General features: G+C 54.1%; 2 protein-coding genes across 5 annotated transcripts in view; one reads left to right on the plus strand and one right to left on the minus strand.

The window, feature by feature from the left end:
- Positions 1-23,717, minus strand: part of nelfe (negative elongation factor complex member E) — a 52,136-nt gene that overhangs the window by 26,249 nt on the left and 2,170 nt on the right. The gene's annotated exons all lie outside the window — the stretch shown is intronic.
- On the plus strand, positions 955-23,375 carry prrc2a (proline-rich coiled-coil 2A). Of its 4 annotated transcripts, none has more exons than XM_060043362.1 (17): positions 955-1,112; positions 3,583-3,734; positions 5,653-5,830; positions 6,569-6,683; positions 7,021-7,102; positions 7,706-7,849; positions 8,183-8,418; positions 9,554-9,642; positions 9,970-10,115; positions 11,569-11,671; positions 12,723-12,915; positions 13,466-13,558; positions 13,903-14,527; positions 15,796-16,127; positions 16,536-16,929; positions 17,278-17,533; positions 17,956-23,375. In XM_060043362.1, exons 2-17 carry the CDS (start codon positions 3,620-3,622, stop codon positions 21,083-21,085), a joined length of 6,231 nt encoding a protein of 2,076 aa, XP_059899345.1. In that variant the 5' UTR covers positions 955-1,112; positions 3,583-3,619; the 3' UTR covers positions 21,086-23,375. The 4 variants fall into 4 exon arrangements, with proteins under 4 accessions (XP_059899345.1, XP_059899347.1, XP_059899348.1 ...); XM_060043364.1 differs by having other exon boundaries at positions 16,551-16,929; XM_060043363.1 differs by lacking the exon at positions 955-1,112 and adding an exon at positions 1,173-1,454.

Below are 23,717 nucleotides of genomic sequence, written 5' to 3' on the forward strand. Positions count from 1 at the left end.
TCTGACTGTGAATTGATCATTATTTTCCATAGGGGTCTGCGTGCCTGGTTACAAATGGGTTTGTATGTAGTCAGTCATTCTAGATTTTATCTCAGCCGCTGGTTGATAAGGAAGGAATGGCTTTCTTATGGATATGTCTGCGTTTGATTCATGTAAAATATTTGTAACATATTCTGCTGATGTCAATTATTCTTAACTTTTTTATTGCACTGGAGGCTAATCATTGGAATGTGCATTTGCTAAATCAATTCATGACATAATACATTCTTGTATGTTGATTTGTAGTCAGAATTTTGGACTGTTTTTCACTACCATATTTATCAGTTTTCTTTCACCACAGTTGCTTTTACATATGTGTGGATATCGCTTTTTTATAGAATAGGACAACATGCAGAAATGTGTTCACAAATGCGTGAGATGAGAATAACTTCCAAACCCCAGTTTTATACATTAAATAAATACAATTAAGAATAATTCTGGAATTACCTCTTCACTCAGTACATCTGTGATGATAGGCCTGTAACAATCTGCCTCTGATCCATTATTAATTGTATGACTTTAAACAGCAAGCTTTGCAGTAGTCCTACCTAATGATGGCTTTTTTTATTTATACAATTTGAAGAAGATGGGAACACAAATGTATCTCAATTCTGTATTTGTAAGCTTTGTGCAGGATGCAATTTTGCCATGGTTATAATGTTAATATGAATAATTTAAATTGGAGATGGATATACTTTTTAAATAAATAAAGACTATATTCAAAACATATGGACAATGTATAATATCAACATAATTCGCAGGCTGCACGTTACAGTCTGCATTTCGTTTTTTAAACACCTTATATAAACATGATGCACAGTGGTTACTATTTCAACGCATATTGTTTATTGCACATTATTGTTTATTTTTACAAATAAACAATTCGCAAAAAAAAATCCTGGCCGGATTGTTCCATGGTTTGGTCTTCGAGGTCCCAAGCGGCACCCATCTCACGGTGTCACCCAGTAGCCGCTGACGGCTCTTGTATCGACGGATCGGGTAGCCAGCAGAGCCCACTCTAACATTTTGTTTTTCCCTTTTTCATTTTTTTGCGGGAAAAGAAACGAGTACAAGTAAGCAGCTTTTTAAAAAACCTTATCCTTCAATGTGTTTTATTGGGTGATATTACTTCCAGGTCGCCGGGTGCTTCGGTTTAAACCCCAACTGAAGAGCTAAATCTCCCCGAGGTCGGGAGAGCTAACGACGTCCCAACGCCGCTCGGTAAAGTTAGCTTAGCGGTTAGCATCTAGCGACGAATAGCTAGAAAGCTACGCAGCAGAGCTAACGACGTCCCAACGCCGCTCGGCAGTTAGCTTAGCGGTTAGCATTTACCGACGACTAGCTAGGAGGCTACGCAGCAGAGCTAACCTCATTATTCTGCGATACAACCTCGAGACGAGTCGGGACAAGAACAGGTTGGTGCTTGTTATCAAAAGGTGTCTTTTACACTCATATGTCCTTTAAATATGGACATTCGGACGTGCGTCCCCACTAAACTGCGCCGTTTTATCGCCGTTAGGCACGGGGAACATTTAGTCCGGGTCGAGTCTATTTCACGGTATAAAACCGATTCTCCGCCGTTGTTAGCTAGCGAGGCTAATGCTAGTGTCGGGGCAGCCGCGGTTTGAGTCTGCGTGTGTGGGAGCTGGTGTTGGCCGAAATATACACACTTATGATCAGTGGTGTCCTTGAGGCACCCGGGATCTCCCCTGTTACCCCGTGTGTTTTTAAATGCTCTTTTATGCGAAGAGTACGACCGGGAGCAAAGCTCGGTGTGATGCTGTGTTGCTGTTGCTGTTTAGCTGGTCGGGTCGCGTAATGCCGGCTGTGCTGCGGTACTACACACTCCAGGTGTTTTCATAACCGGCTTTAACCAAGTGGAGAGGATGATAACGTGTGTGTTGTTGTTGTGTGGGACGCGTTGAGGCCATGCCGGTGGGTCAGCGGGCTGGTTCCCGGCGGTGGACAGCCCGGTTCTCGTGTAGCTCCGGAGCTAAAGCGAGGCCTATCCTCACCGCCATTTTGTGTTGTTCTCCGTATTAAATCACATCCATCGCCTCGTCGCTGTGGGTGGATTATAAACCCACCGGCACCTGTCACGGTGTGTGTAATCTAGATACGGATCTGACCAGATGACAAGGGGTGGCTTGCCGGGGTTATTGCACGTAGTTTGGGGGAAATTATGAACCTTCGGCCGCCCCCCTCCCGAGGTGCCGTCCGCGGCCCTCCTCCCAGCTGGGCAGCCAGTTAGCACTGGGCGAATAAACCATGCAATGTGTTAAAAAAAAGCACACATTTTGATGTGCATTGTTCAGATGTGTCGCCTTGGAACAACGTGTAACTGTGGGGCAGGTTGTTGTGATCGTCCCGGCGGCCTGCGTCCCGACTCCCGGGGACCGGTGATGCGTGTTGCCCGTACCACGGCTCACACTATGGGGATTTCGAAGGCCCTTGTGTTGCAGTCGTCGCATTGCTAATCCCTTAACGTTTAGTTTGCAACCGTCCTACGACCTAATTTTCTAATCTCATCGGGTTTGTGGCTCTCGGGGGCAGTGCCATGGAAAACAATGGCCGGGGACGAACCTACGACGCTGTGTTTACGGTGCATATTGGCCGGTTCGTTAGTAACTCCGGTCATTACCGGGCACCGCTGCGTTTCGTGTTGTGCGCCGTCGTAACTGTATAATAAGCGGCACGGCACTCCGTGCCCGTTGCCACCGTTTTCCACGGTTGGCAGTGTGTTGTGTAACGAGACACAGTATGCTGCTTCCACTCGGGATGCTGAGGATGTTCCCACTGTCGGGTTCCCGTCCCACCAATCTATCGCACGTACCTGTCAATCAGCAGGCGTTGACAATGACGTTGTGATAGAGCAATCGTCTTAAGGGGTTTACGTTCAGAACATGTTGTGTGTGTGTGAATAACATGTTTTGCACGAACGTGATGGTTTGTAGAAGGCCTAGGGCAATGTGCGTAGCAACGTTACAGCAGGGCACATAACATGTGTTTTTTTTTCCGTTGCATCTAGTGAAATGTGTATGAATTGGGCCGCTGTCAGAACTGTGTGTTTTTTAATGATGTGCTGGGCAGATGTTGCCATGGAGACAACTTCCATGTCAAGGCAAGGGATAGATGGAGATGGAGAGGGAGAGATAAATAATCTGCTCCATAATGTGTCATCCTTGCTTTGGATGCTTGCCCCCCTTGTCTTTAGTACATACTGAGGTGTACTGTAGTAATTGCAGTCGTTTTAAGTATGTTTCTTGCACAGAGGCTTGTTCTCAACAGTTCCGTGTGTGATGACTGTTGTCTGCTTTCATGCATACCACGTTTCAAATGTCTCTCGCTCTCCATATCTTCTAATGTATTTTTGTCTCTCCCCACGTCTGTCTACACCCCCCCCCCCTGTGCTTTCTCTCCATGTCTCCCTTCCTATGTCTCTATTCCTCTCGCTTCTCTCTCTGTCTCTGTCTGTCTCTCTTGTCCCCCCCTCTCTCCACAACCCTCTGTCTGTCTCTCTTGTCCCCCCCTCTCTCCAACCAGTCTCAGGGCTCACCATACTCAATGAGCGGACAGCGCAATGTCAGAGCGCTCTGGGCAAACTGCAAAGGGGAAGGATGGCAAAACCAAGTATGCGTCTCTCAACCTATTTGATACATACAAAGGAAAAAGCCTTGAAGCACAAAAGCCTGTTGGTAGGTATCCCTCCTCTCCACCTCACACAACACTACAACCATCTCCTTCTCACGCACAAATCCATGCAACAGCACCACGGCAGCCATTCCGGCGTTTAGGAGACACGCTTTGATCCAAAGCCACAGTGGATATTCAGTAGGAAAGTCATTATGGAGCAGGATCGGTTTGAGGGCCGTCTTGTAGGCTGTAGGATTCCTCCAGGCAAGACCGCCGAAATAGCCGGGCGGTAGTCTAAGCCAGAACCGGCGCAACCCCCTACCTGCTCATTAATGACATGCATCTTAAATGCACTGGAAGCTGCCGCTGAATGATTCAATAGTAAGTAGTATTAATGAGATGCCTTAGAGGGTTGGCACCAAGATGAGTGGTCCTAACGCGGCTCATCTCGTGTCAACATCACCCCGATTGATTTCGCATTCAAAGTGTCAACCGAAAAGAATAGGAATGTTATTTTTAGCATTCCTAACATAAGGCTGCAAATGTAACATCCTTCGTGCTCCTGAAGATCTTTGGTCTACTGTGAAGTAGCTGAGAAGAGACGTGTCCATGCATGCAATACAAAATATCTTCAATTACAATAAGGGCATTTAGCAGACGCTTTTATCCAAAGTGACTTACATCGGTTAATACACACATTGACACACCGACGGCAGAGTCAACCATGCAAGGCGACAGCCAGCTCGTCAGGAGCAGTCAGGGTTAAGTGTCTTTAAAAGACTTGGTTAAACTTCCTTGTTGACGTTTTTCTTCTGCACCTCCTGCCGATGATGTAACGAGAAGTATAGTCCCCCCCCAGGCCTTGTATATCGTCTCTGCTTGCAGTCATAACACACCATGGTCTTAACCTGGGACTTGTTCTTAGTCTGGGAATCTGTTTTGGTTTCGTTATCAGTCTTGGCCTGGGTCTAGTGGTGCTGCACTGGTTCCAGCTGCAGATTAGTGCAGGATCTGCCTATTTCCCCCCTGGAAGTGGTGGTGCTGATTTCACCCGACCATCGACAAGAGGTCCCGTTTCAGACGCTTGGAGCCCATATTCCCAAGGCTTTGTCCCCGGATCACACTATATCTTTTCGGGATTAATAACACACACGTGGGAGAGATGAACCAGAGAGCTTGTATTGTAACAGTGGCCCTGAAGGGGGAATGATATCATGATAGTGAGACGGCACTGGACCCCACACCTGGATGGAAGCTCCTTTTCCGCACAGGATCCAGCCACCAAACCATAGGCCTCTCCCCCCGTCTCTCGCACCGTAGAGAGGCTGTTCTCCAAAGGCCGGCACCCCCCTTACCAGCAGCCTAGCGTGAAGGCAGTCCTAGGCAAGAGGCCTGACCCCCCTCACTCTCCCGCACACTCCTTAATGGCATGCATCTGAACAAACTGCGAGTGGCTTTGGATAAAAGCTTCTGCTGAAAGACTAGATTGTTAAATAGTCTATCAAGGATTTTAAGTGACCCGGGAGAGCGGGAGAGACTGGGACTCCAGTGTTTCTCAAGCGTCTAATCCTTACTGGCCGGTGTCTCCGAGAGCTTCCGCTTCCCGCTCTCCTCTCCGCGCGTACAGCCAAGTCAGCAGCGAGCTCTGCTCCCTGTGGAGGTTTTTTTTTCTCGTCGGTGTCGAATTGCAGTGTCCTCATTTGCTAATGCTCCTCCATCTCCCCGGTACCCCCCCCCCCCCCCCCCCCTCGCTCTCTGTGTCTGTGTCTCTTCCTCATTCTGCTTCTTTCTCCATCTCCCCTTATCTCCATATGTCTCTTTCTCTCTCGTTCTCTCGTTCTCTCTATCTCCCTCTCTCTCTCTGTCTCTTGTTCTCTCTATCTCTCTCTCTGTCTCTCGATCTCGATCTCTCTCTGTCGCTGTCTCTCCCCTCCCCCCATCTGTCTGTCTCCCCGTGTCCGTCTGGGTTCTCTCCATCAGTTCCCCCCCGCCATGGCCTGCAGTCTCTTGGTAAAGTTGCCTCCGCGCGGCGCATGCCCCCCCCCGCCAACTTGCCCAGTCTGAAGGCCGAGAACAAAGGCAACGATCCCAACGTCTCCCTCATTCCCAGAGACGGCACAGGATGGGCAAGCAAGCAGGACCCAGCAGACCCAAAGAGGTAGAGGGCCGTCCTGGCTCGCACACTCTCTCTGTCTCCATAGGTCTCTCTGTCCCCATAGGTCTCTCTCTGTCTCCATAGGTCTCTCTCCCTCTCTCTCTGTCTCCATAGGTCTCTTTCCCTCTCTCTCTCTGTCTCCATAGGTCTCTCTCTGTCTCCATAGGTCTCTCTCCCTCTCTCTCTGTCTCCATAGGTCTCTTTCCCTCTCTCTCTCTGTCTCCATAGGTCTCTCTGTCTCCATAGGTCTCTCTCTGTCTCCATAGGTCTCTCTCTGTCTCCATAGGTCTCTCTCTCTGTCTCCATAGGTCTCTTTCCCTCTCTCTCTCTGTCTCCATAGGTCTCTCTCTGTCTCCATAGGTCTCTCTGTCTCCATAGGTCTCTTTCCCTCTCTCTCTGTCTCCCTCTCTCTCTGTCTCCATAGGTCTCTCTCCCTCTCTCTCTGTCTCCATAGGTCTCTCTCCCTCTCTCTCTGTCTCCATAGGTCTCTCTCCCTCTCTCTCTCTGTCTCCATAGGTCTCTCTCTGTAGGTCTATCTCTGTCTGCCTCTTTTTTTGAACTAAATCTACATATAATGTATTAAAGTATTGATGCTACAAATATGTAATAATAACCCCATCTTCAACACTCTGCTCCCTCTCCTCTTCTCCTTCTTGGTATCCTCATCTTCCTCCACATCCCCTCTTTACTCTCCTCTTCCTCCTCTTCCTCTTCCACCTCCTCTTCCTCCCCTCTCTTCAGTACCGATGTATTGTCAGCACAGCCGCCGGAGTTGCCGCCGCCTGGGGTTTCACCGACGCCTGCAGCCTCACAGACACCGGTCCCGACCCTGCCCAGCACCCCTCCGCCCCCAGAGGTGGGCCCCCCCAACACGTGCACTCACACACAGATGCGCACACGCAAAAAAAGACAATCATTGGAAGACTTGAAAAAAGAAGGAAGCACTTAAAAACGAAATTGCATACATTTCCTAAATTTGGAAAGGGGGAAAAGTTACAAGAGGGCAAATAATCAATGCACAGACGCAGACATGCATTGAATTCAAAGCTGCAGCAAACAGAAATGTCGAGACCACATTTAAAAGGAATTAAGTGTCGCGAGGCAGAACTCGCATATCTGGTGCATAAACCTAAAAGCCTATTTCCAATGATCAAATGGACCACCCGCTGACATCTGCTCCCTCCCCCCCCCAGGTCCCGGCTCCCACCACGGGCCTGGCCGCAGGGGCAAGGTCCTGGGCACAGGCCAGTGTTACACATGGAGCTCAAGGAGATGGTGGGTCCCCCGGTCTCCCCCTTCTTAAACACTTAGAGAGTGTGTTTTAGAGAGAGAGGGACGTGTGTTGTGTGTGTGTGTGTGTCTGCGTGTGTGCGTGTGTGCGTGCGTGCGTGCGTGCGTGCGTGCGTGTGAGACGGAGAGAGACTTAACTGGGTTCAAAACTCCTGTGTGTGTGAGATGTATTTCCATGGTTGGGCGTACACATAAGAGCCGTTGTTGTTTTAAGAACGCCAATGTGTTTAATAGGGCTGGGTATCGTGGCCAATTTCCTAAATCGATTCTATTTCGATTCATAAGGTTCTGAATCGATTAATCACGATTTGATTCGATTAATCTGCTCTTAAATAATGAAAATGGCTCAGCTGTGTTACAAAATACAAATGTACTTGAATTTTTCTCTTCATCTTAAACAACAGGTTTTAAGTGCAAACTTGTACATTGGACAGTTTAAACATGCGCTTCAAACAAAAGTGTCTCGAGTCTCAAAAGTGCAATTTTGAAATTGGAAAGGAATTGCAAAAAAAAAATCCTAAAATTCAAATTAAATGGATATTTCTACCCAGCCCTAGTGTTTAAGCCGTCTCACTGCGTCCTCTGCAGGTGGAAAGGGATCAAGCCAACCGTCGCCATTCTCTCGCGAGGAATTTCCCACCCTGCAGGCGGCTGGCGACCAGGACAAGGCTGGCAGAGACGGGGCCACTGCCGATCAGTGGTCTGGGCCCGGACCAAGCCTCCGCCCACAGAGTGAGTACCCGGCCAATCGCAGGCCTCCCGCGCTAGCGTCCCAGCCTTCGGGCCGCCTGGCAGCAGGGACTAGTTTGAGGCGTCGAGGGTTCAAGCCATGTCCCCGATGAGCGCGTGACGCACCAGGGGGCTTTGGGGTTTAAAATGGGTGACGTTAAGTTGTGCAATGTCTGTAAAGAGTATTTAAAACTTGAAACCAATGTATTATTATTAACACTAATGTTATTTATCAGTATGATACAATATGATAAAATACTTATTTTAAATGTTACGTCATCTCTGGCGTGATGTCCGGTGTTGCGTACTGTCGCTGACCTCTGACCTCCTCCTCAGACGTTACCAACTGGCGGGAAGGTGGCGGCCGAGGCCCGTCGCCCGGACCGCCTGGCGAAGGGGGGGCAGAGGGTGGCGGGGCCCTAGCCATGGAGGGGGGACCCCAGGGCCCCCCTCAGAACCACCAGGGCCCGGGAGGCCCTAGAAACGCCCCGGCAGGCAGCGCCGCTCTGCCCCTACCCCAGCCCCCGGTTGGCCCCGGGTTCCCCGCCTACAGAGGGATCATGCCCCCCTTCGTAAGTCCCGAACCTGCTCTCCCCTCTCCCATCTCCTACTCATCTCCTACCCCTTCTACCACCTCCTATATCCTACCCGTATCCTATATCCTAATACCCCCCCCCCCCCCCCATCTCCTGTCTCCAAACTAATTCCAACTGTCTTAACATTTCCTATCTCCTACCCAGCTCTCATCCTTACCCAAATCATCCCCCACCCGACTCATCCCCTGCCCGACTCATCCCCTATTTCCTACCCGTCTCTTATCTCCTACCCAACTCATCCCCTATTTCCTACCCGTCTCTTATCCCCAACCCAACTCATCCCCTATTTCCTACCCGTCTCTTATCCCCAACCCAACTCATCCCCTATTTCCTACCCGTCTCTTATCCCCAACCCAACTCATCCCCTATTTCCTACCCGTCTTATTATCTCCTACCCAACTCATCCCCTATTTCTTACCCGCCTCTTATCCCCTACCCAACTCATCCCCTATATCTTACCCGTCTCTTATCTCCACTGTCTCCTACCCATTTCTACTCCTGTCTCCTGCCTATCTTGCGTCTCCTGGCACCTATCCATATCTTTTCATCCATCTCCTACCTAGCTTTCCTCTCCTGCTTCCTACCCAGCTCATCTCCATTCTACTACCTATTTCGCATCTCCTGCCTCCTATCCATCTCCCCTCCCAAAGGGATCACCTTTACCTCAACTGACAAACCTGCCCGCAGTGCACGAATTCAGTGAAATGCTGCAGAATTGCTGCTGCTGCTGCAGTCATACTGTCCCTTTCTGCACTCTCATGCATCTGATGAAGCCCCTCTGGTGTGAATGGGCTGTTCTTCTATATCTGGTTGTGGTACAATGAGTTCTGGAGCCAGAGATGGGGCCTAATTGATCCCAGAGGGGTCAACCAGGTAGCAGAAAACAGGGCAGCAAATAGATGGTCCATATTCGCTCCACATTTATTCAGTAAAAAGCACACACGGGGTGTTTATACGTGTATCTAGAATATGCTTCACATAAAGAGGTATATGTTCCTAGTCTTAAATATAAAATACAGTGTTTCCACGTATGTTTGGGTCCTTTAGAAATTGTGATGCAGTGTATGGATGATCCAATGACACTCTCCTCTTCCTCCTGCCCTCCCTCCAGATGTACTCTCCCTACATGCCCTTCCCGGCCCAATACGGCCCCCAAGGGCCCTACAGGTTCCAAGGGCCAGGTGACGGGCCTCCTCCCAGGTAAGAGAGATCTGAACCCTCTATTGATAAAGTGTGTGTGTGGGGTTAATGGGGATGTTAATTGGGACACTGGATGGAGTGTGTGTGTGAGTTAGGCCTTTTCCTCTAAATAACTCTGATCATTGGGGATCTTACCCATTCACTGTTCAGCTGGGGAGTAAAACAAGAGTCCCTAAAGTTTTACTGGGGTCACTCAATAATAATCGTTCAATATTAAAATGCAGAGTAGGCGATCAGAGCTGCCTATCTAGAGGAGGGCCCAGTGGCCGAGCGGCTTCAGGTGGTCCGTGTGTGGGGATGCTTTAACGCGCGCTCCTCTCCCTGCAGGTTCGCCCGGGCTCCGGACGGCAGGGCCCACGGTGGGCCCCGTGGCGGCGGAGGCAGCGAGGGGCCGAAGCGACCCTCTATCCTGAAGCAGGACGACCTGAAGGAGCTGGACGAGCTGGACCACGACGGAGACGAGGGCTGGGCAGGTCAGCTGGGGCGCCGCAGTGCAGTCAACATGCACACACGCACACGAACCCTGCACGCACTCAAGACACACGCACGGGCACACACTCCCACACAGCTGCGCACACACGTTTGCAACACACATTGAAAGACACCCGTTTGCAAGCATACATGTACACATACATGTGCACATATGTGTGCACATATGTGCACACATATGTGTGCAAATATGTGTGCACACACAGGCTTGCATGCACATACTTGGAAAGAAGCATGAAAGCACACAAACATGTGACTCATTAAAACAAACATTACAGACATTATCTTTCTTGGCGTGTGTATTGGCGTGGCCATATAAGCCTTTCACCCATCACGATGCATTGTGTTGCTCAGCTGAGTAATGTCTGCGTGTAGGGCTGAACAGAAGGCATTGTGCACCGTTAAGTGCTTTGACTCATCCTAGCAACCAGAACACACTTCCTCACAGACTGCACCTTGTTGCTGGCAGTGAAAGCTGAGCTGTGCTCGCAATGCGCCACTATTCATATGCTGGTAAAACACAAGACGCTGCTTTTAACTTACTGCAACGACTTCTGACGACACACGTAACGTAAAGCCCCCAGGAGGGGTATTTTATAAGAACAATGCATAATACATTTTATTTTATTAATTCAGTCGTGCTGCACAGAATAAAAGTCACTTTGTCCGTCTAGTACTAGAAGTGTAAAATATAAGTCAAAGGATATGTACGGTTCCTGTGTGAGTGCCCACTCCTTCCAGGCTCGTGTCAACGTTCTTCCCCATACCAGACAGTGTCAGAATTCGGATCTCTGAATGTTTAATAAGATGTACTGACGACTGGTATATATGCCATACTTAAGTTTGGCCCACCTCTCTAGCCTCTAAATGTTTGATTAGTTGCTGATTCGCTGGCTCGCGTTTGAGCTTTGCTCACACATCCACTGACCCATCGTGGCTGGTCAGCAGGATAGAGCCATCCCATAATACTAGCACTCTGGGGTGGAAATGTCCTACATGTCACTCTACTCTTCCTCGGCCCACTTACCTGTCTGTCTGAGATAAGATGGTACTTTCTTAATCCCAGGTGGGATTTTTTTTTTTACTGATGGCACAATAGTGGAATTAAAAAGTACAGAAACAGTTTCTGCATACACAATGAGTAGTTGCAATGTTCATATAATGATGCAAAAACAAACGTAACTACGACAGATGGTCGCTGTCCACAAAGGCACAAAAGGACACCTAAAATTAAACATAGTAATACATGAACAAGTCCGATCCGGTTGGTCGGTGTGTGAGTTTAACTGTTAACTACCCTGCATTCGTCTGTCCTCCGGGCCAACGCTGTGTGTTTGTTTGCTTGTTTGTTTGTCAACCCATGGCAACGGTTCAACCGCATTCCCTAACCCTGCCTTGTGATTGGCTCTGTGTGTTTGTCTGCGTCTGTGTGACCAGGGGCACACGAGGAGATCGACTACTCGGCCAAGTTGAAGTTCAGCGACGACGAAGGCGAGGAGGAGGGCGACGAAGAGCGCAGCGAGAGCAAGAGCGGGCCACGGTACGGCGAGCTGTCACTCACACGTCCACGGGCGACACAGACCCCAACAAATATTTAATGTGCCCCTATGGAAGGGCGCACACCAGTGCTGGGCTTTCAGGGTTTACCGTCAGCACTTTACAGCTGGGGCGACCGCCGAAGCAACACGGGCCTGCCGCCTTAACTAAGACGTCAAATAATCTAAAGTTCATTCACTCTGTGTATAGATCAGGCTGCAAAGCAACAGTCTGACAGCCTGCATGAAAATAAGCATCAGTGGTCCACCCCACATTTTCTGCGGGAAATACTGACTTTCATGCGGCAAGCACAAGATGTGTCCCCGCTTCTGCTATGGGGGTTCTCCTCCTGCGGAAACAGACCATTGACCACCGTTCGAGTGTTTACCCTACGGCTCTTTCAACTACGTCCTGATACTGGGTGGGGTACTTCTTGTAATAATAATAATAATAATACATTTAATTTAGAGGCGCCTTTCAAAACACCCAAGGTCAAGGACTTGTATGAGGGCGTAGCTCTTTTATGAGCATGAGGAACACACCATGTCATGCTAGGTGGATGGATGGACGCAAATCAAAGTGACTGAGGACATTGTCCGTGTCATGAAAGACTGGGCGTTGTGAGATCGTAGTCTCAGAGTTTCATCTGATGGCTCTTCCGCTGCACATGAATATAGAGAGGGCAGCAGGATAGTCGAGATGGTGAATCTCTATTTCCCGACCTCGATATTCAGTTTGAACTAATCTTACATTTGCATTCATTGCAAGTCGCCTTCGACTGAAGCCTCTGGTAAAATCACTGAATCCATAACATCCATTTCACAGTATATGTGGTGTCCGGTTGGACAAACGTGTTGCGGTTTGGCTTATGGTGGCCGTTTAGTCGTGTGCGGCATTTATTGGAGGTGCTGCTGGTTCTGATGTATGATGATTATTATTTATTATTATCTATTAAGTCTTATTATATCCTCTTGTCTCTATGGTCCCTCCCGGTTCCACCTCCCCACCCGTTGTATGTTCTGACGTGTCTCTCCTCTTCGTCCGTCCCCCCTCAGGGACCCCCAGAGGCCCCAGGACGGCGCTCCCCAGGCCTCCCGCTCCCGGGCCTCCGACAGCGGGGGGGAGCCGCGCCGCGGACCCCCCTCCGGCGCAGACGACGGCCCGCAGCCCCCGCCCTCCAGCAAGCCAGCCCGGGCCGAGGAGGGCGGAGCCGGATGGGGCGGGCAAGGCCCTCCGGCCAATCACCAGGTAGAATGAGAAGCCAATCGCGGCGGTCGGCGAAACATGGCCAAAGAGCCTCGGTTGTACTTCTGCGGAGAAAGCCGTCATGGGCGTCTTCACCGACAAAGACGTTTAGGGTACTGCGTCGCGATTCACCTAAACCGTCCCAAATCCAGTGCCGTGTTTATGACGATGTTAAGACGCGGTCCACGATTGAACACGTGTGCCCATCTCGTTATGTAAAAATGAACCGGTGAACGGTGCGGGAATGGACACGTTGTTTCCACGTTGTCGGGAGAGGTCCATGTCGCCGGCACTGCGGGCTTCTGCTGTTGCCGTAGCAACCCACAAAGTATAAATCATCCCTGAACCCAACAACCCTCATGCTGGAGGCTTGATCTGTTAAAAACCCATTCCACCGGTCGTCCTGTCACCAAACCACCTGGCCGGAGCAGCAGCTGCCGGGCAGTGTGTGGCCGTGTGTGTCAGTGTGCGTCAGTGTAGTGGTGTTACTGTGCGTGTGTCAGTGTAGTGCGTCGGCGTGGCGATGGTCTAACAGTGGGCTGCCTGTGCACAGGGGCGCAGGTCAGGACTGGGTGGCCCCCGGGAGCAGCCCTCCCCCCCACCTGGCCCCGCGCTGGGACAGGGGCCCTACCCCTACTACCGACAGGTAGATCCCTGGATGGGGCCTCATGTGGTCGTCAGACATCCACCACCCATTATTCATTTTTTTATTAATTCATTTTTTTATCGATTTTATTTATCAGGTAACTTATTGTCATTTTGATTTAGGGACGGATTAGATTTATTTTATTATTATTTTAAATTTTTATCGGCAGATCTTTTTGTTCGCCATATTCCCTATTTATTTAAACATTTATTTACTTTTAGTTTGAGTCCTCCATCCAACCCCGCCCGTTCCAACGCACTGCAGAAGCCCCCATCACGAGTCACGGCACGCTCCTTTAGCCTCCAGAGTCCTCCGCCTAAACCCCTCCCCCTTCCCTCCCGTAGGACCGCCCCCAGAACCAGTCGGCTCCGCCCCCAGCGGGCGCCATGAAGCCCGGCGGAGGCCCGGCCCAGCAGCAGCAGCAGCAGCAGCAGCAGTCGGGGGCCTCCCCCGCCCCGCCCAGCCTCCTTGGCCCCGGGCCCCAGGGCGAGGACGAGGACGAGACCTGGCGCCAGCGCCGCAAGCAGTCGTCCACCGAGATCTCGGCCGCCGTGGAGCGTGCCCGGCGCCGCCGCGAGGAGGAGGAGCGCCGCATGGAGGAGGAGCGTCGCGCCGCCTGCGCCGAGAAGCTGAAGAGGCTGGACGAGAAGCAGCAGCAGCTGGGGGGGGCGGCGCCGGCGGCAGGAGGAGGAGGTGGAGGTGGAGGTGGAGGTGGTGGTGGATCCAGCGGAGGGGAAGGAGGCGGCGGCAGCAAGACCCCCAGCCTGGACGGGAACTCGACGCTCGCCACCGCCGGAAGCCCCACCCCCTCCCTGTCCGCCTCGGCGTCCTCGCCCAACGTCAGCCAGCCCGGCTCGCCCTGCGTGCCCCACGACGACCCCCCCCTGCTGTCAGTGCCGGCCGCGGCCGTGCCCGGGGCCCCCGACAGGCAGAGGGCCAACAGCAGCAGCAGCTACGACTCAAACAGTGGTGAGTTAGTGGTGATACAGCTAACAGTGGTGAGTTAGTGGTGATACAGCTAACAGTGGTGAGTTAGTGGTGATGCAGCTAGCAGTGGTGAGTTAGTGAGGATACAGCTAACAGTGGTGAGTTAGTGAGGATACAGCTAACAGTGGTGAGTTAGTGGTGATGCAGCTAGCAGTGGTGAGTTAGTGAGGATACAGCTAACAGTGGTGAGTTAGTGGTGATGCAGCTAGCACTGGTGAGTTAGTGAGGATACAGCTAACAGTGGTGAGTTAGTGGTGATACAGCTAGCACTGGTGAGTTAGTGAGGATACAGCTAACAGTGGTGAGTTAGTGGTGATACAGCTAGCACTGGTGAGTTAGTGAGGATACAGCTAACAGTGGTGAGTTAGTGGTGATGCAGCTAGCACTGGTGAGTTAGTGAGGCTACAGCTAACACTGGTGAGTTAGTGAGGCTACAGCTAACACTGGTGAGTTAGTGAGGCTACAGCTAACACTGGTGAGTTAGTGAGGCTACAGCTAACAGTGGTGAGTTAGTGGTGATGCAGCTAGCACTGGTGAGTTAGTGAGGCTACAGCTAACAGTGGTGAGTTAGTGGTGATGCAGCTAGCACTGGTGAGTTAGTGAGGCTACAGCTAACAGTGGTGAGTTAGTGGTGATGCAGCTAGCACTGGTGAGTTAGTGAGGCTACAGCTAACAGTGGTGAGTTAGTGAGGCTACAGCTAACAGTGGTGAGTTAGTGGTGATACAGCTAACAGTGGTGAGTTAGTGGTGATACAGCTAACAGTGGTGAGTTAGTGAGGATACAGCTAACAGTGGTGAGTTAGTGAGGCTACAGCTAACAGTGGTGAGTTAGTGAGGATACAGCTAACAGTGGTGAGTTAGTGAGGATACAGCTAACAGTGGTGAGTTAGTGAGGATACAGCTAACAGTGGTGAGTTAGTGAGGCTACAGCTAACAGTGGTGAGTTAGTGAGGATACAGCTAACAGTGGTGAGTTAGTGAGGATACAGCTAACAGTGGTGAGTTAGTGAGGATACAGCTAACAGTGGTGAGTTAGTGAGGATACAGCTAACAGTGGTGAGTTAGTGAGGATACAGCTAACAGTGGTGAGTTAGTGAGGCTACAGCTAACAGTGGTGAGTTAGTGAGGCTACAGCTAACACTGGTGAGTTATAGTAAAGCTATGCCTTGTCACTGATGCGTCGGTGGCTCCTGGGTCTTGCCCCCCCCCCCACCGTCTGCTAAGGACCATGAATGTGTTTGTGTGATGCAGACGCCCAGCAGCCGTGCCCCCCGCCGCTCGTCCTCCAGCCCCCCCAGTCCCCTCTGGAAGCTCCTCCTCCGGGGGAGGCTGCTGCGGAGGAGGAGGAGGAGGTGCTGGCTCCTGCCCACGTCCGCATGGTGGCAGGAGGAGGTGGAGGAGCAGGAGCTGATCCGGTGAAGGTGGAGAGCATGGTGGCGGCGGCAGCAGCAGCAGCAGCAGCAGCAGGAGGTGTAGGAGGAGGTGGAGGTGGAGCGAACCGTCCAGCCAGCGGACCCCCCTCTGGCCAGGGCTACTCCAAGTACCAGAAGTCCCTCCCACCGCGCTTCCAGAGACAGCAGCAGGTTAGCGTCGTGTTTAACTACCCACACAGATTACTGTTAACGAGTCGGGCCTCTTTAATATACAACCGTAGGCCCATTAATGGACCCTTCTGGCCCGAGTGTCTGACAGTACTATAATGGTGTCGGTGTTCCCAGTGGTAATGTCTGGCGCTGGTTTGGACAGGGTCATTCAGACCACAGATTTCATTCAGAGTGACAGGCAGGGGGGGGGGGGGTCAAGGATGCCCGCAGGTGAGACTGTAGACGTGTTTGACCTCACACCCTAAGTGCCACGTCCTCTGCCCCAGACGCTATTGAAAAGCTAACGTGCTTAGCTCTTCTTCATTCCACTGTGTTTGCTAACGACCAATCGGCGAGCGATGCCTTGTGCCTCATCCCCTCGTACCCTACGCTCTTCTCCGTCCACAGGAGCAGCTTCTCAAGCAGCAGCAGCAGTGGCAGCAGCAGCAGCAGCAACAGCAGCAGCAGCAGCATCAGCAGCAGCATCAGCAGCAGCAGCAGCAGCAGCATCATCAGCAGCAGCAGCAGCACCAACAGCAGCAGCACAGCCAGGTGTCCCAGAGCCAGCTGCCCCCCCAGCAGCAGGCCCAGCAGCAGGGCCCCTCCCCGGGCCCCACGCCCCCGCCGGCCCCGGGGGCCAAGCAGGGCGGCCAGCTCTACCCGGCCGGCGCTATGGCCCGGCCCCAGCCCCTGCCCATGAACTACGACCCCCGCTGGATGATGATGCCCTACATGGACCCGCGCATGATGCAAGGCCGCCCCCCCGCCATGGAGTACTACCCCGCCGGCATCCACCCCTCCGGTAGGTCACAGTGCGTCAACGAGACGTAGCTCCCCCCCCCCCCCCCCCAACCCCCTCTCATATCATATGTTTATTAAATGTTTGTTTGGTACCCGACACTTGGCACACTTGGGAAAGCTACCACATTGGTCACTGGTTCTCGCTCTGTATCACCTTGTATGAATATTTGATATTCCGCTTAGATTTTTCGGCTAGATTAACGCCCTTAAACATCCTACGAGTCTTACTTCTTAAGTTACCCAACGTTGGTATTTGACTCATCCTTTAAATAAACGTAAGGTACGTTGAGTACATTAAGGTACGGCGTGCCTCTGTGATCCTGACCGGTCCTCCATGTCCTCGTCCCAGGCCTGATGGGGCGTGAGCGCTCAGACTCGGGAGGTTCTGGATCGGAGTCCTTCGACCGCCAGCAGCAGCAGCAGCAGCAGCAGCAGCAGCAGCAGCAGCACCAAGGCCACCCCCATCGTGGGACCCCCCCCATGGACCCGAAGATGGCCTGGGTGGCGGAGTCGTTCTCGGGGGCGGGGGGTGAGGGTCGAGGGCTCACCTCCCCGCTGAGGCAGAAGCAGATCCTGGAGGAAGAGGAGGTGGTGAAGAGGCCCAGGTACTGGCACACACAGCGATGGACAGCCATTTACATTTAGGGCATTTAGCAGACACTTTCATCCAAAGCGTCTTACATTTGCCGGGCAAAGGACAAATGTTATGTCGCTGTCGGTACAGTAAGGAAGTACATAGAAAGAACTAGTGCCTATGACCTACAATCGTTAGGTTAACCAATTCCCTTTTACAACAAAGATAGCTAGGATAAAATGCTACAGAGAAGAGAACGATTTTTAAGTGCCAGTAACGTGCAATAACTGCGTAAGAACCAACCGTTGAATGACCACATGAATGATTCACAAGTATTTTCTGGTAAATTAGCTGATGCTTTTTGCTGAAGCATCTTGACTCACTCAAGATGCAGTATACCTCTGTTACTTAACTCACCCTTCCCCCTCTCTCTCTCCCCCCCCCCCCCCCCAGGAGTGACACCCCGCCTCACCGCCCCAGGGATGGTGCTCTGGGCCCCATCCAGCAGCCCGGCGCAGGCTCGGGCCCCTCCAGCCAGACGTCCCCACCCCCTCAGGGCCCCGGCCACCACCCCCACCACCACCACCACCACCAACAGCAGCAGCAGCACCAACAGCAGCATCACTATATGGGCGGCAGGGGGAACTACAGTAACTTCCCCGAGCAGGGCTCCAGGATGCAGCAGCAGCAGCAGCAGCTCCAGCGGGGCCCCGAGAGAGGGGCCCTCCAGCACGGCTTCACCCACCAAGAGGAGGCCCCGCCACGGGGCCCCCAGCAGGGCCAGGTCTGGGCCAACCCCCACCCCCACTACGACCGCAACGGCAGGGCGGACCTGTCGCCCATCGAGGGCGGCTCGCACCACCACCACGGCCCCCAGTCCCACCAGCCCCAGCAGCCCGGCTTCCCCCACAAGCCAGAGAACGGCCGCGAGAGAGGCGGGGAGGCGGCGGCGGCGGCGGCCAAGAAGGCGGAGCCAAACTCTGCCTCGCTGCTCAACCAGCCCTCCGTCTCCTCCTCCTCTTCCTCGTCGTCTTCGTCCGCTAGGGAGGAGGGCGGCGGCAAGGCTCTGCAGCACCTCCCCGCCCAGAGGGAGGCCGAGGGGGCCGGGGAGAGGGGAGGAGCCGTGGAGAGAGGAGCGGGCGGCGGCCTGGGCAAGCAGCAGGAGAAAGGAGGCCCCGGCTACGCGGCCCACTCCTCCCAGTCGGGCGCCCACGGCCCCGCCCACGCCCAGCAGAAGGGCGGCCCGAGGGGCGGTCGGGAGCACAAGATGGAGACCCAGTGGGGCCCGCGGCCCGGCAGCAGCAACGCCACTCCCCTAGGCCCCGCCCACAACAGGAGGCCAGGGGGGGGGAACAGCGCCCGCGGCGCCCCCGCCGACGACACCGCCAACGCCGCCGACCACAAGGCGTCCAATCAGGGCGCGGGGGGCGGAGCCAACAAGCGGGCGGGCCCCATCAAGAAGCCCGTGCTGAAGGAGACGACGACGACGACGAAGAGGGAGGGAGGAGAGGGAGAAGGGGCGGAGAAGACCGCCTCCGGGAGGGACAAGGAGCAAGATGGCGGCCAGTCAGCGGCGGCCAAACAGGAGGGGCCACAGAGCGCGTCCTCGGGACCCGGGAAGGATGAGTCCGGGCTGCCGGCCAAGCCCCGCAACGGAGGGAAGGAGCGCGCTGAGCGAGGAGGAGCAGGAGGCGCGGGCCGAGCCACCAAAGACCCCGACGCACCTCCCGCCGGGTTCCCGGGCTCCTCCTCTCGACGGGAGAGGGAGCGCTCCTTCGAGGCGGCGGGGGGAGGAGGCCCCGGGGCCCCCTACCCCGCCGGCATGCCCTCCAGGAGCAGCCGGGCCAGCCGGGGCCGCGGCGGCGAGTTCTACGCCCGCGGCCGCGGCTACCGCGGCAGCTACACGGTGGCGGCGGGGCCGGCGACCGCCAGCGGGGCGGGGCGCGGCCGCGTGGCCAGCCGGAGCGGCCGGGACTACCGGGCCCCCGCCGGCTCCGGCTCCGCCTCCTCCGCCTACCACCACCAGCAGGAGGCGAAGGGCGAGGGCGGCCGGCACCACGGCGCCGAGCGCTCCCAGCACAACCCGGGCCGCGCCCGCAACCGCAGCGAGACGCGCAGCGAGGGCTCCGAGTACGAGGAGATCCCCAAGAGGAGGAGGCAGCGCGGGTCGGAGACGGGCAGTGACAGCCCCGCCAGCGACCCGGGCCAGTCGGACAAGGAGGACGCCCGCAAGGCCGGCGGCCCCGCCAAGAACGGCGCCGCCGCCCACCCCGCCGGCTCGTCGGGCCCCCCCAGGGGCCCCCAGGCCCGGGTGTTCACCCCCCGCGGCGTGCCGTCCAGGAGGGGCCGGGGTGGTGGCGGTGGCACAGGGGGGGGCGTGTACCGGAGCGGAGGAGGTGTAGCGGGAGGCGGCGGACCACCCGGGGGTCACCGAGCGCCGCCCGGCTCCGCCCCTCACGGCTGGTCCTCCAAGGCCGCCGCCCCCGCCCGCAAGCAGCAGCAGCAGCAGGCCCCGCCTCCGGCGCCCGGCCCCAAGGACCCCAGCCGCACAGGGGTCCCCGGGGACAAGAAGGAGAAGGTGTCTGAGGGAGGCCACGCCCCCACTCAGGTAGCCCCCCCGGCGGCGGCGGCAGGCCCCCTCGTCGGGTCCACCGCCCCGCCCGTCCCGATGGAGAACGGAGGCCCCCTGCCGCCGCAGACGGCGTCCGCCGGGGCGCCCCCCGCCGGGCGGGGCTTCAACTCGCCCGTGCCCGCCGACGGGGGCTTCGAGCGCCGCCGTCGGCGCCACGGCCGGTCCCAGCACCAGCAGGACAAGCCGCCGCGGTTCCGCCGGCTGAAGGAGCGGGAGAACGCGGCCCGCATCAACGGGGGCGGGCCGGGCCCCGTGGGGCCGGCCGTTGCCCAGGACGGGTTCAACGCCCAGAACAACAACAACAACAACGCCAGCAACAACGCGGCGATCATCACCAACAACAACGGGCAGCCGGCCGGGAGCAACGCCCCCCCGCCGCCGCCGCCGCACCACCACCACTACAGCCAGGGCAAGGCGGGGCCCCAGGTCCACGCCCACGGCGCCAAGTCCCCTGACTTCTCCAACCAGAACTCTGACCAGGCCAACGAGGAGTGGGAGACGGCCTCGGAGAGCAGCGACTTCACCGAGTTCAGGGAGCGGGATGGAGGAGGAGGAGGAGGGAGGGAAGGAGGGAAGGCCTACCCCCCTGCTCACCACCATCACCACCACCACCCGTCCAGAGGAGGAGGAGGAGGAGGAGGAGGAGGGGGGGGAGGAGGCGGGGGAGGAGGTCCGGTGGAGCGCGACCTGGCCGGGAAGGAGTCCGCGGCCAACAAGAGGAGCTTCTCCAGCCAGCGGCCCGGCATGGAGCGTCAGAACCGGAGGGTCGGAGCTCCCGGAGGAGGAGGCGGAGGCGGAGGAGGCGGCGGTAGAGGTCCACGCGGCCCACAAGGAGGAGGAGGAGGAGGTGGTGGCGGCGGAGGGGGGATGGGCAACGGAGGAGGAGGAGGAGGAGGTGGCAACCGTGGGGAGAGGCGTGGTAACTGGCCCTCCCCCAAGAATAGGAAGTGATTGTGAATTATTGTTATTCTCAGAAAGGGCCCGTCTCCTAGCCCCCCCCCCTCCCAACAGATCCTCACCTTCCGTTACCGCATTGGCACATGAGATGTGTGTATGCACGGAGGCGGTGTCTGCGTTCGATGCCCGCACCTTCCTTTCTCCTCCTCGTCATCAGCCGTCCGATGTGACCCCCCCCCCCCCCCATCCGGACTCAACCGGACCACGACCCTCTTTTAGACCTCGCCCCTTGTGTCCCCGCCCCCACCTAACACACACATACCTACACGCACGCACACAGATCCAGACGTGTGTTAAAGCGATCGGGAGGTGGTGGGGTTCAATCGATCTGAAGTAGGCTGAATTTTTTAACGTCCCGGAGCGGGTTTTTCTGCCCTGTTGCCGGGACTTCGGTCACATGGCGTCACGTTCGCGCCCCCCCCCCCAGCCCCCCACCCCGCCACCCCCCCCCCCACTCCTCCATGAGAAGTACAAGACGGCAGTCGGCTTTTACACAAAACACTTGTACAATAATCCCATGTTCTGTTTCTTTGACGCCTTGGGTTGTCTGTAGTGTCTCAACCTGCCCCCGTTCCGGGAGGGAATTCGTTTGGTTTGTTATTATTATTCATATTGTTTTCTTTTCTTTTTACTTCTACTGCAAAGCAGGTTATTAAATTCGTTTTTATCCTACTCCTCCTCCTCCTCTTTCCTGTGTTTTCCCGTTGAAGAGAAGGAAAACCTGCATCGCGTTACTGTGACTCTTAAGAAACCGTGGAAGTACTGCGGAAGTACTACTCCTGAAGTATTACTCCGGAAGTACTGCTCCTGCAGTACGGCTCCTGAAGTACTTGAGTACTACTAATACCCCCCCCCGCTTGTTCCCATAGACGACAGTGTTCAGTTTGGTCCCTGGTCTTTCACCCATACCTGCTCCTCCATGTGTGTGTATGTGAGATACCCTGCTAGCTTCCCGGGGAGCATTGGCCTGCCCCCCTCCCCCCACCACATGGGTTGATGTTTTTGTTGTTTTGGTTTACCTTAAGGATCACTTCTTGACCGCATGGTGGCGTTTACTTTCTTTCTCGGCTCCTCCCAAGACACGATATCGCCTTGAGAAAGAGTTAAAAAACGTTAGTTACATTTAGAAACAAAATTGATTTATGCTCCGATTAGGTGGTTGAAGTCACTCTTATTAAGCACTCCTTGTGGCACCCCCAGGCCCTACGTGTGTGTGTGTGCGTGTGTGAGAGTGCATGCGCCGTAGTGAGTGCACTAGGGAGGGCTCCTTGATTTGCGGAAGTATTTCTTTCTTTTTTTCTCCTCTGGGGGGGTTTTGTCATGACGGGGGGCGGCCGACCACAGAGAGGCTGACCCTCTGGTATCACCACGCAGCAGTTCACATCATCATGTTGTCCCCGGCCTCTACCCGAGTCTTTTCAGTAGAGAGGCGTGTGTGCGTGTATGTGTGTGTGCGTGTCACACCCATCCTTTTAAATGTAGGATTGCACCCCGTTGGTCACCTCTGTAAGTTGGGGTTCTCCTTCTGTTTACCGATGACAGTTTTATTCAGTTCGGCTCTTGGATGTTGTGAGTAGGGCATTTGGTGTGTGTGTGTGTGTGTGTTTGTGTAATATCCTGGAGGGGATTGCGTTCTTCGATCGGGGTACACTCGCCTGCTGTTGTCTGGCCACATGTCATTTTAAAACAAACAGAACGAATAATTATGGCTTCTTTTTCTTTACGACATCCATACATATATATAAATTGAAATTGTGTGTTTACCATCCAAAAACGATGAACTTGCTACAATGACATGTCACCATTCTTTTTGTTCTGTTTAGTTACGAACACATCTACCGCGGGTGTGCTGTCAATCACTGAATCACCTCAGTATGGCTGCCACAGCCCCCCCCCCCCAACCCCCCATTTCACCCTCCTGAGCGTTGAACGACCTGCCCATAGTGTATGTACCCCATGTTTAAGAGAAGAAGAAAAAAAAACCCGTGTATTCCTGAAATACTGAATAGATTGTACTATATTTCCAGCGTTACCAAGGTACCGGGCATGCTTCAGAACTGACCCTAGCGTTTATGGTTTATTAAAAGGAACACACATGTATGTATATTGGTATGTTTCGTCTCCCCTCCCCGCCCCCCCCCACCCCCCGACTTACATTCCCATAAACAAATGTTGCCATTTTTTTTAAGTTTAAGGGAGCAATGTACAAGCAGAGAAGTGTCTTATTATAATAAAATTATACAGAGGAAAAAGTTAAATAAACTTCTTTTGTTTTAAAGGAAAATACTTTGTCTGTGTTCTTTGGACTTCAGTGGGGGGGGGGGGGCGACTTCAGTGGGGGTTTCATTCTGTCTGCGCACGGCACCTTCTCAACAATAAGCAATAGTCTTCCTCCCACTCAGGGTGAAAATGGTAGGTCTTAGCTCGTTTCCCCTCAGCCATGTCAACGTTTAGGAGTGCGTAACTACTGTTGACGGCTTTCAACTACTGTTGACAGTGCATGCGCTACTGCGCATATATGTCCCGCGCAAATACTTTTTTAAATAAAAAATATATATATATTTTTTTATTTTTTTTCCTTCACCCCTCGCGGTCGACTTGGGATCTGTCGGCGGTCTACTGGTAG

This window comes from Gadus macrocephalus, chromosome 22 (genome assembly GCF_031168955.1).
Source record: "Gadus macrocephalus chromosome 22, ASM3116895v1".
In the NCBI taxonomy this organism is placed as follows: Eukaryota; Metazoa; Chordata; class Actinopteri; order Gadiformes; family Gadidae; genus Gadus; species Gadus macrocephalus.